Source organism: Camelus ferus, chromosome 9, assembly GCF_009834535.1.
Source record: "Camelus ferus isolate YT-003-E chromosome 9, BCGSAC_Cfer_1.0, whole genome shotgun sequence".
Classification (NCBI taxonomy): domain Eukaryota; kingdom Metazoa; phylum Chordata; class Mammalia; order Artiodactyla; family Camelidae; genus Camelus; species Camelus ferus.
This window is the reverse complement of record NC_045704.1, coordinates 52,098,011-52,111,927: the sequence shown is the minus strand read 5'-3', so window position 1 is coordinate 52,111,927 and position 13,917 is coordinate 52,098,011. Positions and strand designations below refer to the sequence as shown.

The 13,917-nt window shown below is 47.2% G+C and overlaps 1 protein-coding gene across 7 annotated transcripts in view; it reads right to left on the bottom strand.

Moving 5' to 3' along the window:
• The window catches only part of WWOX (WW domain containing oxidoreductase), a 902,466-nt gene that overhangs the window by 587,230 nt on the left and 301,319 nt on the right, over window positions 1-13,917 (bottom strand). Inside the window, exons 9-10 of one of the 7 annotated variants that reach the window (XM_032486820.1) lie at window positions 6,995-7,048; window positions 5,979-6,780 (exon numbers count right to left, since the gene is read on the bottom strand). The exons of 5 other annotated variants lie outside the window; for them this stretch is intronic. In XM_032486820.1, coding sequence (XP_032342711.1) covers window positions 7,016-7,048 — 33 coding nt within the window. In that variant the 3' untranslated portion in view covers window positions 5,979-6,780; window positions 6,995-7,015. Of the gene's footprint in view, window positions 1-5,977; window positions 7,049-13,917 lie in introns of those variants that run through there. One more of the 7 variants, XM_032486819.1, reaches the window with a different exon arrangement.

Below are 13,917 nucleotides of genomic sequence, written 5' to 3'. Positions count from 1 at the left end.
AAAGGTGATTTGACTCACCTCCACACTCCCAGAAACCTTCTACATGAAACTCTAAGAGGAAGTATCTCTCCCTCCAGATCCTCAAATCTAATGATGGGGCATTTTAGGGTTTTCAACTCTCACTGCCATCCCCAGCTCCCACCAAATAAAACCCAACATCCTCCCCCACCAGAGATCTGGATTCAATGAGCCTGGAGCATCACTATTTTTAAAGAATTTCCCAGGTGATCCTAGCATACTGCCGAAGCTGTGGACCACTGTGTGGGAGAGAGCCAGCAGAAAAGCCAGAGTAAAATGAGAAGGAAGGCTGGGCAGAATGACAGCCAACATTCCATGTTGCACGAAGCCTCTACTTTGGATTTTTCTCCATTCTCCCATGTTTGTATCAAAAGCCACCTGAGCAGCCACAGCAGGCGGATCATGGTCATCTCAGGTGCTCCCATCTGATGATGATGTTCACAAATGACACCAAAATGTTTACACAAACAAAGATATCTGAACCAATTTGCTCCTTTACAAAAGGCAGGTGCTCTCCCAAGATCTGTTTCACTGTAACAAAAAAAAAGGTCCGTGTAGAGGGGAGGGTGCTTACGTTCAAAGTTCAGAATTTTGAGGGCATTAACTGAGAACTTCAACCGCGGGCACTCAGCTGACCCTCCATCCTGCCCGACATTCTTTGCTGTTCAATGCTTGAGGATACAAGCCTCCCCCACCTCCTCCCCAGCAAAGCTACGCATATTTCCCTGGCTGAGTTTTAATCCAAGCTAAACATCAGTGAACCCGAGTGTGGTACCTGCGTTACTTGCTGCCTAGAGAAAGAAACACCCTGGCTATGAATTCTTTCTTTTGGAGCTTCTTTGAGCCAGAAAACATCGACCCCTAGCAGGCCCAGTGCAGGCAATCCTGTACGTGTTCTCTCTGGGTCTGTCCTGATTAATGACAATTTTGGAAAACACTGCCTGAATAATCCATCATTGAGAAAAAGCTTTGGGATTAAATCATATCAGTGGGCCTTCCAGCACAAACATCCCCGTGTTCCCAAAAAAGCCAGTCCAGCTGGAAGGTGTCCAGGAAATAAAGAGGACACCCCAAAATGCACCCCCCCCATTTTAAATGGTACTGCATTGTCCACCCATCCCCATCACACGAAGGCTCAGGTGTCCCCACCAGGAACTTCAACAGCCTGGGCCAGGCACTTCCTGCCATGGTTTGCTCCATGTGGTAAAACGGTACCATGACCAATGCAGTGAGGACCAAGTGGTGTGTTAAACAAACAAAAAACAGGAAAAAAAAAAGGCAGATGGAGGGAGAAAAAAAAGGAATGAAAGAGAGGAGAGGAGAGAGGGAGAAAAGTGTAAAAATGTTGGCTCCGTTTTGTGCGCAGGGAAACTAAATGGCCATGGGGACAATTCAATTTAATCTTGGCAACCAGAATGGAGATTTAACGCCCACGGTGAATGCCGAGCAATCCATACAATTTTTTCAAAGGCCCAGCTCTTACCCGCCACACGCACGCTCACACACATAATTCGGATGACACTGCCTGTATGTGGCAGCGTCCCCAGGCGGCCAGAACTGCACTCGGTTCAGCTGGGATCCATACCAAAACCCTCCACAGGCGCTGATAACCATTCCTGCCTGCTCCTCTGTTACACTGGTTTTTGTTTTGTTTTATTGCTCTTCCTCCTCGCATAGAAACCAAGTTTCTACTCACTTCCTCTCCATCTGCCTCTCTTACTTGCTTCTTAGAATTAAGTTTTTTATGGAGGGACTGGGGATTGAACCCAGGACCTCACACATGCTAGGCACATGCTCCACTACTGAGCTATACCTCCACCCCCTCTTACCTCCTTCTCAAAAGGCTCAAAAGCTGTGAGGCCTCAAAGTGGTAAGGAGCATGTGGTACAACTTAATCTCAGCTAGCTCAAAGCAGGAATGTCTATTTATAGCATGTCAGGAGGACACGTAGGGGAGGAGCACAGCCCCACAGCCTGAAATTCACGTCCTCAGCATCCAGGGAAAACAGCACCTACGTTGCCTCGACCTCAGCCGCTGCACGAGTCTATTCCATGGATATAGCTTCCACTGGCTGGTGTCAAGTCCTGTGCTAAATGCTGGAGCTAGACATAAACAAAGAAAACCCAGTCCTTACTCTTGAAAAGGCTAAGCCTGAAACACACAGTGACTGCACGGTTTGAGCAGGGCTCTAACAGGAGCTGGGAGAGGCTGCTGAGTCACCCATGGTCTCTGCCATCGCCAAAGGACAAGAAATCCCCACGAGTCCCGCCTGGTCCTTTCGGAAGGTTAACGAAGGTGAAAACCAGAGACGGGGAACAGAGGCCAAGAGGAGTCAAGGCAGAGACCATCGGGAAGGAGCTGGGAGACAGCCAGGTGTTCCTGGTGGGACAGTCCCACCCAGAAAGAGCGCGCAGTACACACGCTGCCCTCCGCGCAGGGGCAAGGCCAGGTGGAAAAGGACATCTTGCTTGGGGCCTCCCCCGGGCAAAGCCGCAACCATGACGCCTTGAGTCTCGCCCGACACTGGACACCTTGAACTGTCCAGAGACAAGACCTCTCACCATTTTCCATATGGAAGGAGAAAGGCCCAGATGGTTTTTATACTTAGTAAAATTCCGTTTTAATCAAAGTCGGGTAAGTTAATCATTGACTCAATGAGGACGAAACTAGAATAAAATCATTTTTGCCTTAAGCCAAACTATTAAGAAGCCTTATCCAGTTAATAGACTAAAAGGCCTCAGAATTATTTCCTTAGCCTTCATAACATTCAATCTTAACTCAGTCAGTACTGTGCATCCCCCTCAATGCTGATGAAGGAGACACAATGGAGGACAGTGAATTTGTATTTAAGAAAAAAAGGCTGTGGAATCACCCTGAGTAAACACCGCCGGTGCTCTGTCACTGAATCAGGAAGACAACATAATGTCCCCCTTCTGAATTTTTCTTATCACAGAATGCTCCCAATTTTTACACGTCACTGATTTCCCTTTGAGCTTTCCCTGTGTCTCGCAATCACCCCCGCTCGCAGCCATAGCCCGAGACACAGTGCTTCTAAGCAGGAAGAGTTGTCTCTTATTTATCATAAACTTGGTGAGTAGGGCATGTGAAGTTTGGAAAAGTGGTCCCTCCAGCAAACCCTGCCCTAAGCTGGGGCGGAGACGTGACTCCTTTACCCTCTATTTTGTGAGCATTGGAAGCACCAGAGTGAGCCCCACCAACGACGGTGCGAAACTTACGAAGTAACCCGCGTAAATCTCAAAGTACGTGGTTGGAAGTCTAACAAAGTTCTTTTTAATTCCCTTTATGTTGACAACCTGGATGATTTTGTACAAATATCAAATTCCCTGAAAACGTGTTTTTCCCAAGTCTTGGTACTTTCAGTATATAATAAGTCTACTTTTTTTTCTTTTTTGAGATAAAACATCACAGCCTCTGGTGAAAACCCACCAAGAGTGACATCTCTGGACCCAGCCACTCTCCCTGTAATGCAGCACTGACCATCCACACCATGGGGGCCCTGTGATCATGAAGACAGCTTAGATTCAATCAAACAAGTACATTAAACATGCAGTAAGGTGTTGGGGTGGGAGAGCATTATAAACATACCATTTCTGCTCACAAACCAATTATGTTAATACCCGTTCACCATTTCAATAATTACTATCATTGATATAAACCCCCAAACAGACCCAGAGCTTAAAATTATTTGGCCTCGTATAAAATGAGAACCCACTGTCTTTGTCTTGGGTCTCTCCTGGTGGCCAGTAAGATGGGACCAGGGAAAGACTCCAGCTTCAGTTATTACCAAACTGCTAGACTCCTCACAGATAGTCTTGATTTAGAGGTAAAGAAATGCTTCCATTTACCTTGGATTTTTATATAAGTGTGCTTACTTAAAAATTACAATTAAAAGCAAATCTTGGTCAAACAAGAAGACAGTGCTACACTGCTATGAGAATGACAACAATCTAGAAGGCTGACAACATGAAACGCTGGCAAGGCTGTGGAGCAACAGGAACTCTTACTCATGGCTGGAAGGAACGCCAAATGGGTCTGCCATTTTCAAAGACAGCTGAGCAATTTCTTACAAAACTGAACATACCCTCAGCATATAATCCAGCCTCTGTGCTCTGTGGTATTTACACAAATGAGTTGAAAACTTATGTCCACAAAAAAAAAAAAAAAAACCTATATAGGGATGTTTATAGCAGTTTTATTCATAAATGCCAAAACTCAGAAGCAATTAAGATGTCCTTCAGTAGGTGAATGTATAAATAAACTGTGGTCCATCCAGACAATGCAGAACTACTCGGTGCTAAAAAGAAATGAGCTATGAAGCCATGATAAGAGATGGTTCAATTTCCCCACGATCAAAGGCCTCCACATCCCCCAAACCATCACCGCTCTAGACCCAAGTAGAAATGTATCAATCAGAGGGCAGTCAAGGTAAAAGGTGTACCCAGAAGGCTTCAGTCTCAGCATCCAGTACCCCTACAGCTCCCTGCAGAACCATTCCAGTCTGTGCCATGTTCCAAAGTTTGCTACTGACATCATTCTTGGCAAAAATTTAACTTCCTTGATGTCTGAGCAATGCATTCTCCTCGTGGAAGGTTTGACAGAGGTGGACAGGAGAGAACTGCTGAGTGACAGCATCTATCTTCAGCAGCAACTTCTCTCCTTCTGTGTGGATGGTCCAGGGAAGGGGGTCTCTAAGGGATGAGAGAGGGACCTGTCCAAGTCTCGGGTTTCCCATTCCCCTGGGTACAGCAATCACAAACTCATCAGGACAAAGCTGCTATCTTGGCCTTAAATAGTGAGATGTCTGTGATGTGGTCCAAAGCAGCCTCTGGTAGAAGCAGACCAGCAACCTGGGGTGTGCACAGCACATCCCATCCTTGTCTTCAGTGACCACATGCACAAAAGCCAGCAGGATGGGACACACACAGGGAAATGCAGGGGTCACAGAGAGGCCCACACTCCTCTGACAGTGGCCAAGTCAGCTGAAGAGACCCACAGGACACCAGCCACCTGCTAATGGACATGATCCATCCCTTAAATTCCACCTTCATCTCATCACAAATGTGCAATTCTCCCGGAGGGCTACATCAGACTAGGACATGTTCATTTGTGTGTAACTTTCAAAAGGCAGACCACCACCGATGACTACAAACACGTGCTTGACTTTCTTAAGCAGCAGGGAATTGAAGACTGGGTGAGAAGAGGAGGCGAGAGATCACGCTCCCAGCACTCAGAAGGCAGGACATGTAAGGGGACGAGCAGGAGGCCTCGGGGAACCTGAAGGAAACACGAGGCGGGTGAGGCATGAGGGCAGCCAGCGAGCCTAAGGAACACCAGGTGGAAAAACAAAGAGCCAGAAGACTTTGTGGTTTCCCATCAAAAATTGTCCTGTCTGAGGGAACTTCGATCATTAGAAATAAGTTGACTGATTTTGATTCTTTGACTACATAGCAAATTGAATTTATAAAGGTAATCCACGCTTATTGAAAAATCAAAAGACAGAAAATCCAGCATGGACTGGTCTAAGGTAAAATGTGATTCTTTTCCGATAGCTTCTGACCCAAACCCACCCCTGGGGTAAAGCCTGACGAACAGTCCACTTCGCGTCTTTCCAGGTCTTTTCCGATGTGCATACAGACGTGTGTTTTAAAAATGCTTCCGGATTAAAAACAATACAGATCAATGAAACGTCTCTACTTTGCAGCACGTCATGTCCATGGGCCCCAACCCCCTAGGCTCCGCCACGGAATAAACACACCTCAGTCCATTTGATGGCGGTGAATGGGGTCGGGGCCAAGTACCCAAGGAGGAAATGACAAACCTCTCTAAGGACAGGCCTAAAACCCTCGGAACCGGCTGTCACCCTGCGATGGACAGCAGCCTCTTACTCCATTGACAGGCCTGCCTCCGGCTATAGGATCTGGACTGTAATTACAGGAAAGGCCACGCCATAAAGATGGGGGGAGGAGCTAATTGACCAAAAGTTCAATGTGCTGACTCAAGGACCGGGGACCAAGCCTTACATTTCTTTTCCTCAAAAAGCCACTGATGTGCAGTCCATTAAGCCGTGACAGTGCAAACCCAGGAGATGGGGTACTTCCAATCAAAGCACATGTGTGAGGCTCAACCAAAGACACATACAAGCCCACAGCAAGTATTAACTCTATTTATTATGTTGTTTTCCTTGTTACATCATTAATCAGAGCTAGGAAAAAAAGAATGACTCTTGTTAAAAACCCTGAAGATATTTTACAAGTAACCCATCTGCGGACCTAAAATGACCAAATGCAAGGGTTCTTTTCTGCTGTAAAAGGGAATAAGAGACACACATTAACTACCCACACAAGTGGCCACAGCTGGACGCAACAGATATGCTCCTGATACTCTGTGTGCTTAGAGCAAATCACCCTTCCAACGACCCGGGTCAGCGTGCCATTGCAACAGATCATGCAAAGACTCCTTTCTGTTCCAGAAAAGCTTCTAGACCAGGAACGATGCTCACCACTTGTCTTAACACACAAATTCTTAACGTTGAGCATTTTCTTATGCAGTGCCAGCTTACAGTTGGAGAGTGAGTGTCAGGCCCAGGCAGATAAGGGAACTCGGAGACGTGTTATTTCTTTAGGTCACTGACTTGAGGTTTTCCCAGCCTTCTCCCAGGAGAAAGGCCAAGCTCTGACAGCAAAACTTCACAGGGATTGATTCCTAAAGGTGTGACGGCTACACAGGAGGCCAGCGTGCACTCTGCAGGAAGAACTGAGATGCTTTTACCAAAATACCACTTTGCTAGGATGGTAGATAAACAGTATGTCCCACATTGACTCCAGATGATTAGTAATGGTTACTTGGCATAGTGTGCTGAGCACAAGTCTGATTGATTAGTGATGTCTGTCATGCATGGTTAAAGGACTTGCAAGTGGAGTCACGCATGCTGGGTACTCACCATACCCATACTTACAGGGCACAGGTATTCAATACATCAGGGATAAAGCTCCTGGTAATTTGTTAAAAGCTACAAATTAAGGGGGAAAAAAACCACATTTTCATATGACGATGCCTCTTCTCTCAGAACCACTTACTCCCTGAAATATAACTCTAAGTTGATGCCAATTATTCAGGGCACATAAGCACAACAATAAAATTTCCCTTAGCCAAAAATACATAAAGAAAATTTCAACATAAATCCAGTCTCACTTGGGAGGGAAGGAAAACATGGGTTCTGTAAATCCCTCACAGTGGCAGGCCCTGGGCTCTGTCCCCAAGGTCAGAGACCATCTCTGGGTCATGGTCCTGGTTCTAGACGTAGCAGTGTGCTCTCACATGAACACGCAATCAATCCATTATGGATTGGATGCTGGCTATGATTCCAACACACTGTGAGGTGGGTTTTATACACAGTGATAAAAAGTGAGGATCAGAAATTATCAGAATGGGCTTAATTGCTGAAGAGTCTCGGAGGTGGATCTGCCAGTGGACCATGTCATGGGTCAACCTGCCCACTGGTGAGAGGGAAAAAAATTAATAAATCACTCAATTTGAAGACACACACATTCACCCACACCTTCAGAAGACAAAGTTCCCTCACGATTTTGTGACTGAGAACACATGTATCATTCAATCTCTACTGGCCTTTGGCTCAAGCCCCCCACCCTGCTCCCCATCAGCTGTACACACATCCCTGTCACCTGATGGAACCATCTGCTTCCCTTGCTGTAGAAATGCCACCTTAGCTTCAGGGTCACTTATCTCCTGGGTATCATCTAATTAGGACAGGGAAGCAGTTGGCCAGGGATCTTTAAGGGAGAATGCCAAGCTTCAGAAATCCAGAAAATGACCGCCAAGTGCACCCCAGCCCATCTCTGTGCACTTAGAGCGGCATCATTCACTCTGTTTAAGACACCTCAGTGGCGGGGGAAAGCCAGGCAAAGATGTTGATCAGCAGCCCCATGGGCGGCAGAATGGTGATGAAGGAACCCAGGGAGGAGGGGACAAAAAGGAAGTGCAGCAGTGGTGGGTGACGCTTAGGTCTCCAAGGGCATCTGCGGCCCCCACCCCGATCCTCAAATGACTATGATTCAAAATAGCTTCACAGGCTCAAATTTTCTCCAGGGCTTCAAACTGAGCTCATCGTCCAGCTTGCAAATAAAGAAACTTCAGGTGTGAGTCAGCCAGTCCCATAATCACTCCCATACACATTCAATGCACCCTGTTCTACTTCATGGAAAATAAGACGCCGAATGCCATTAGATCTTAAATACAGACCAGCGGGGGGAAAGGAGGGAATTACATTCAACCACTGTGCACTGGGAACCTATCAGGTGCCAGGCCAGCGTCAGGAATGGAGTAAGACACAACCCTTTTCTCCAAGAAGCACGCCATCCAATGGAATGATGGCCATGGAACTGAACATTCATGACACAGAAACACGAGGGAGTTGAAGTGTCGAGGGGGGAGTGACGGTATCTAGGTGAGGGGAGGTCTGGGAAGACTTCTTGGAAGAGATGATACCAAGAGCTGAGTTCTGAAGGATGAGGAGAAGTTTGCCAACAGACCAGGGAGCCAAGGACAGGATGGGGAGCCTGGGGGGAGGGCAGAGCTAGCATAGCGGGTGCAGCCTGGTGAGCTCCGCTCAGTTTGGCTAAAGCCTCAAGTTGCCCGAGGAAGGCGAGGAGGAGGAAAGGAGTCTGGAGTGGTTGGCTGGGTCAGGTCAGGGGGCTTGTGAGCCCAGCCCAAGAGCCCACCGTGACTCTTTGGCATGTTACTGTACGAACTCCTGCTAATGAGCCCTATTTTGCAACAGGGCAAATGGTAATAGGGAAGGTTCCCGGAGCCGTTTCATTGGCTGAGTAACAGTGTTCTTAGCTCGGAGAAGAGAAGCAGCAGAATGTCGCGTGGAAGGGAACCCCACGTCTGAAGAGTCACCATGTGGAAGACGGGAGCTGACTTAATTTGCTGCGGGACACAGAACGGAGGGCAGAATGCCTGCATGTTTAAGTGCGTGTGCTCTCCAGTTCAGAGAAGGACCGCGGGCCGGTCAGAGGGACCTGCATTCCACGTGGCCTCTGCCTAAGGTCAAAAGGCTCTGTCCTCTCTGTCCTCCGTCCCCTAACAAGCCAGACATCTGAAATCGGCCCAAGGCTGGAAACAAAGGAGTGGTCCTGGTCTTCCTGGGCAGAACGTAGTAAATCCCTTTACAGAGACCACGGCAAGGAGCCCAAGAGAATTCCACGAAGTGTGGGTGCCCAAGGAGCCCAGCGCAGGGACAGAAGACAAAGGAAACCATGTAAATGCAGGCATTGATTACAGATTAGGTCGCTTTAAAATAAGCTAATTATACCGGAAAGTTAGTACAATGCCAAATCTAAATCTCAAACCATCTCAAGCCCTTTCAGTATGCTTCTATGGGTTCACGGTGGATGATTATCATGATGTTATATTATCACCTATCTTCTTTCTGTGTCCTTGACTGCGAAGAGTCAACCCCAAATAAAGGCGAACCCACACCACGACCAAAAAAAAAAAAAATCCCCCCCCATCTGAACAAATCGTTTAGGGTAAAAATAAACAGAACTAGAAATTGTCTCTAATAAACTAATATTAGTCTCCCCAGAGGGTTAATTATGTCGCTCCGTATTTTAAGAAGAATGTAAATTGCCAGTTTCAACAGATGTTCTTTTAAAAGAATTGGTTATCTGGGAAATGATGGGTCTTTGTTAGAGCTTACCCCAGTGGAATATAAACATTAAAATCATCCGACTATCTGTGAGCGCCGCCCCCCACCCCAACTGTTACCCACACCAACGATACTTCCTCTGGTTCTCAGCAGCTTTCGGGACAAGCGTTCCAGACAGAACTGTGGTCTCAGATCGCAGATGACCTGTTCTGAGGGTCTCCAAACTCCCCTTAGCCATTGCCAAGACCCTCAAATGGCACCCATCCATTATTACAGACTCCGGCTCCGGCCTGGGTATTATTTCGATCCTGTCCTAGGATCATGGAGAGTGAGACTAGGAGACCGCACAGAACCAGAGTTAGGCCTTTCTGGAAATATAAGGCCCGACCAAATTCACTTTCAATATTCAAATGTATATGACTGCATGCTAAATGCACACATACACACATATTTGAAAACTTCTTCTAGTGGAGGAATGAGAACTTGAGTCTCACTGGAAACGTCACTAGAAGAAAAAAAAAAGAGATCACAAATGTCCTTATTGTCTTCTCTCAAAGGGCATTTTGTAGACACTAAAATATGTGCTATTGAGTACACGGAGCGAAAGCTTCAGCCAAGAGAGAGAAGACCTTCCTCGTGGGCAGGTGATTATTCCAAGTGGAATGATGACACCTGACCTGGGGGCACAGAGAGAACGGGGCTTCTGTGTGGAAGCCCCTCTTGGTGTCTGACTGCCAGCCTCACCTGACCTAACTCTCCATCATCATTCTGCGGAGATTCACTTCACAGACAGGGAAACTGAGGCTCAGGGAGATGACTGACTCCTAGTAAAACTTAACAGAACGTGCTTTCACTACTGATCTGCCAGGAGTAAGCAGAGAATCTCATCTCAGCCAGAAGGTAAGTAGTGACCACTGATCTCCTTAGCTGTCTTGGAAAGGGCCTGCTCCGGCAGGATTCAGGCGCTCTGAAGAACTGGGCACTTTCATGTCCTAGAGGCAGGAGGAGACAAGGCAGCCAAGGGCCACTGTTTGAGGGAATGACCTAAATGGGAATAAGATTCAAGACGAGGAACAGCAGGCGGGGCTGACTGAAGGCCGACTCTGCAGCAGCGCTAAGACAGACGCTGAATGTTCACTATTTAATCTGATCACCCCTCTACTTTGCCAAGGAGATGGTCCTGTCCACTGAAGAGGCAAGGAAACTAAGACCCAGAGGGGTGCAGTCAGTGGCTCCAGGGTCAAACCGTTCCTAAGTGGTCCAGAAGGAACACTCCAGGCTCACCTGACCCACAGATCACCACACTCACTGTCTCAGCTCATGCCTGAAGATGACAGAACACCGAAGTTACCTACCGCAGCAGCTCCCAAGGCCGTGGGATCAGCTGTCTTAGGGACCAGGTACAAGGTCGGGCCAGCAAGGCATCCCTGCCACCAGGTTCAGACCCAGCTGAACCGTCAGGGAGTCCTACGTCTGCGGAGAAAAAAACTCAGGAAAAGCTCCACTGCAGCCCTCTTGGGCCTGATAAAAGGGCTGGGGTGTACCACTGTGGAGGTTAAACAGGTTACAAATTTCAAGAGCTGTCCTTCACCTAGACCACACGCGAAGGGCAGCTAGAGGTGAGCCGTGCAGAACTTGCTTTGCCGCTGGGAGGGAGCTTGGATCATCCACAAAGGAATCGTGAAATTCACCCTGTGCTAACTGCTCAGACTGAGTCAACTCACAGGGGATTCGAGGTAAAGATTCACCTCTTTCATTCCCTCCATCCCCAGCCAAGGACAGCAGGAACCTTTCACGTCGTCCACAACACACGCTGGCCAGGCCCCAGTGAGATACCCACCCGCCCCACAGCTCCAGAACTAGCTTGCAACCACAGCAAACAGCAGTCTGAGAAAGAAAAGCCACTCCCGTGACCCTACTTCTAATGATGCATTTCTTCCTCAGGAGCCTCGGGGATGCTGGGGAGTGGTCCTTGGGTAGAAAGACTGCTTTTCTCCCTCTTGTCTAGGTCCCTTGGGCAGAAGTTTATTTGGTGACTTAAGGTTGCCTTACTCCCATTTCTAGTGTTTTGCAGGGACTGGAATGGTCTTAAAAACCAGAGAAAGAGAGGCTAAATACAATGAAAGGATCTCTATTTTCCCTTTCCTATATTTTCAAAGGGGTTAAGAACTGTGACTCTGGAATCCTGCTTCTCCGCCTGGGGGGCAACTGGCAATATTTGGACATTTTTTTTATGGAGGTACCAGGGATTGAACCAAAGACCTCTCCCACTGAGCTACACCCACGTCCCACCTGGATACATTTTTTTTCTATCATCCCATCTTGGGTACAGGAGTTGCTACTAACATCTAATAGGTAGAGTCTAGGGATGCAGCTAAACATCCTACCACGCACAGGACAGAGCCCCACAACGCAGAATGACCCAGCGCCGAATGTCAACAGTGCCGAGTTAGGAAACTCGGGGCAAGAAGAAACAACTGCCTACCCTAAGTCCCAAACAGACGACAGGTCAGCCAGGACTTCCTGAGTTTTCAAACCCCTCAGCGTATGATGGTCTTGATGTTATAACAACATGCAAAGATGTAACTGGGATAAGTGTCTCCCTTCAAACGTGGGGGCTGGTCCTAATAGATCTCATTCATTTGTATTAGTGGATGGGATGGGGAGTCATGGAAACAAGACAAAAGTCATGACACACTTTTTTCGGGTGGCGGTGGGGGCAAAAATAACAAAATCCTTGCTTTAGTCATTCAGGGAAACCTAGTACCTGTCTGTATCAACATGCTTGAGATGAAAAAAAGAAAGAGATAAATTATTTATCCAGCATAAATATTAAAGAAAATTGCAAAACAGAATCTGGTGTCATCATGCCGTTGTTACAGAATCATCTCGTTATAGCTTCTGGCAAAATACTCTTGTCCCTAATGTCAGTACAACAGAACTGTCTGGGCTGTATCAGCCTGGGTACGCGTGTCTGCTGCTGTCGAGGACACTTAGCAGCATACCAGCCGGCTCGACACACCCCGGCAGAGAATTGCATAGGGATGCCCTGTTAGGAACAAGCCTGAATTAGGACTGCACCGTGAACTTCACGGGAACGCAGGATGCAATTTGAAACTGGCAGTCAGTGACACACACAGTGGTGTCCTGAAGCCTGGTCTCACCAACTCAAGGGAACTAAACTTCCAGGAATTTTGGGAGCTGGCTGTTGGACACACCCATTGTAAACCACTAAATTATCTAACCTCATGATGAAATCAGCTATAGGTTAAAAAAAAAAAAAAAACCAAAAGTAAGAGAGACTCAAAATCCAATGCTTCTGAATAATTTTAGTATGTTTGACTATTAGCTATGCTCCTGTATTTAATACTGTGTCTGTATGGTAGAAATATTATATATATAAATTTGTTTTTATACATATGATATAAATATATATTTTTTCATATATATAAACTGGTACGGGACTTCACATCCCATCCCAACTCCGTGTTTCATAACTTCCTGTTGGCCATGGTATTTATGCTGCAGTAATCAGCAAGTACTGAAAATCAGAGTTTTTGCCTCCGTACCCCTCAAGAGCCAGTTGTTACACATTTACCAGCACACAGCACCTACCCACAGCACCCCCAGTTCCACAGACATCACAGAGATGGTAGCAGCAGGCACAAAGGCATTTGTTTTCAAACAAAACATCTATTATTCGAAGTTAAGCAAACTCTTCACAACAGCTACACTGAGCTCCTAGGTAACCAAGAAGTTTAATAAATCTGTACCATGATAATTAAACACAGGAAATAATTTATTCACTGAGGCTTCCTGGCCGGCCTGGGAGGCCTCTGCAGAAAAGTGAGCCAGGCAGACACTTTGAATAAGGTGGGCAGCGTGCGTGCAGGGGCGGTGGTGCTGGGAAGTAGGTTTGCTCTCAGTAGTGTACGAAGCCCCACGCTGGGGAGGGGGCTCCTGGGAGGGGGGCTTGGGCAAGCTGCTCTTTCATCTGGAGCCCCGCAAGACAGCTGCCCAAATGCACGACGTGCCCCTCACTCTCACGGAAAGAATGCTGGCTGTGTTAACTGAGCAGGTTGTTGGCTACTGTTTGGAAGGCAGCTTTGTAAGCGAGAGATGTCACGCGGTGAAGCAAAATGACTTCCCAACCAAGTTAGGGGGAAGCTAGGGGCTTCGGATGCCAGGGAGGATGCAGTGGAAACCGT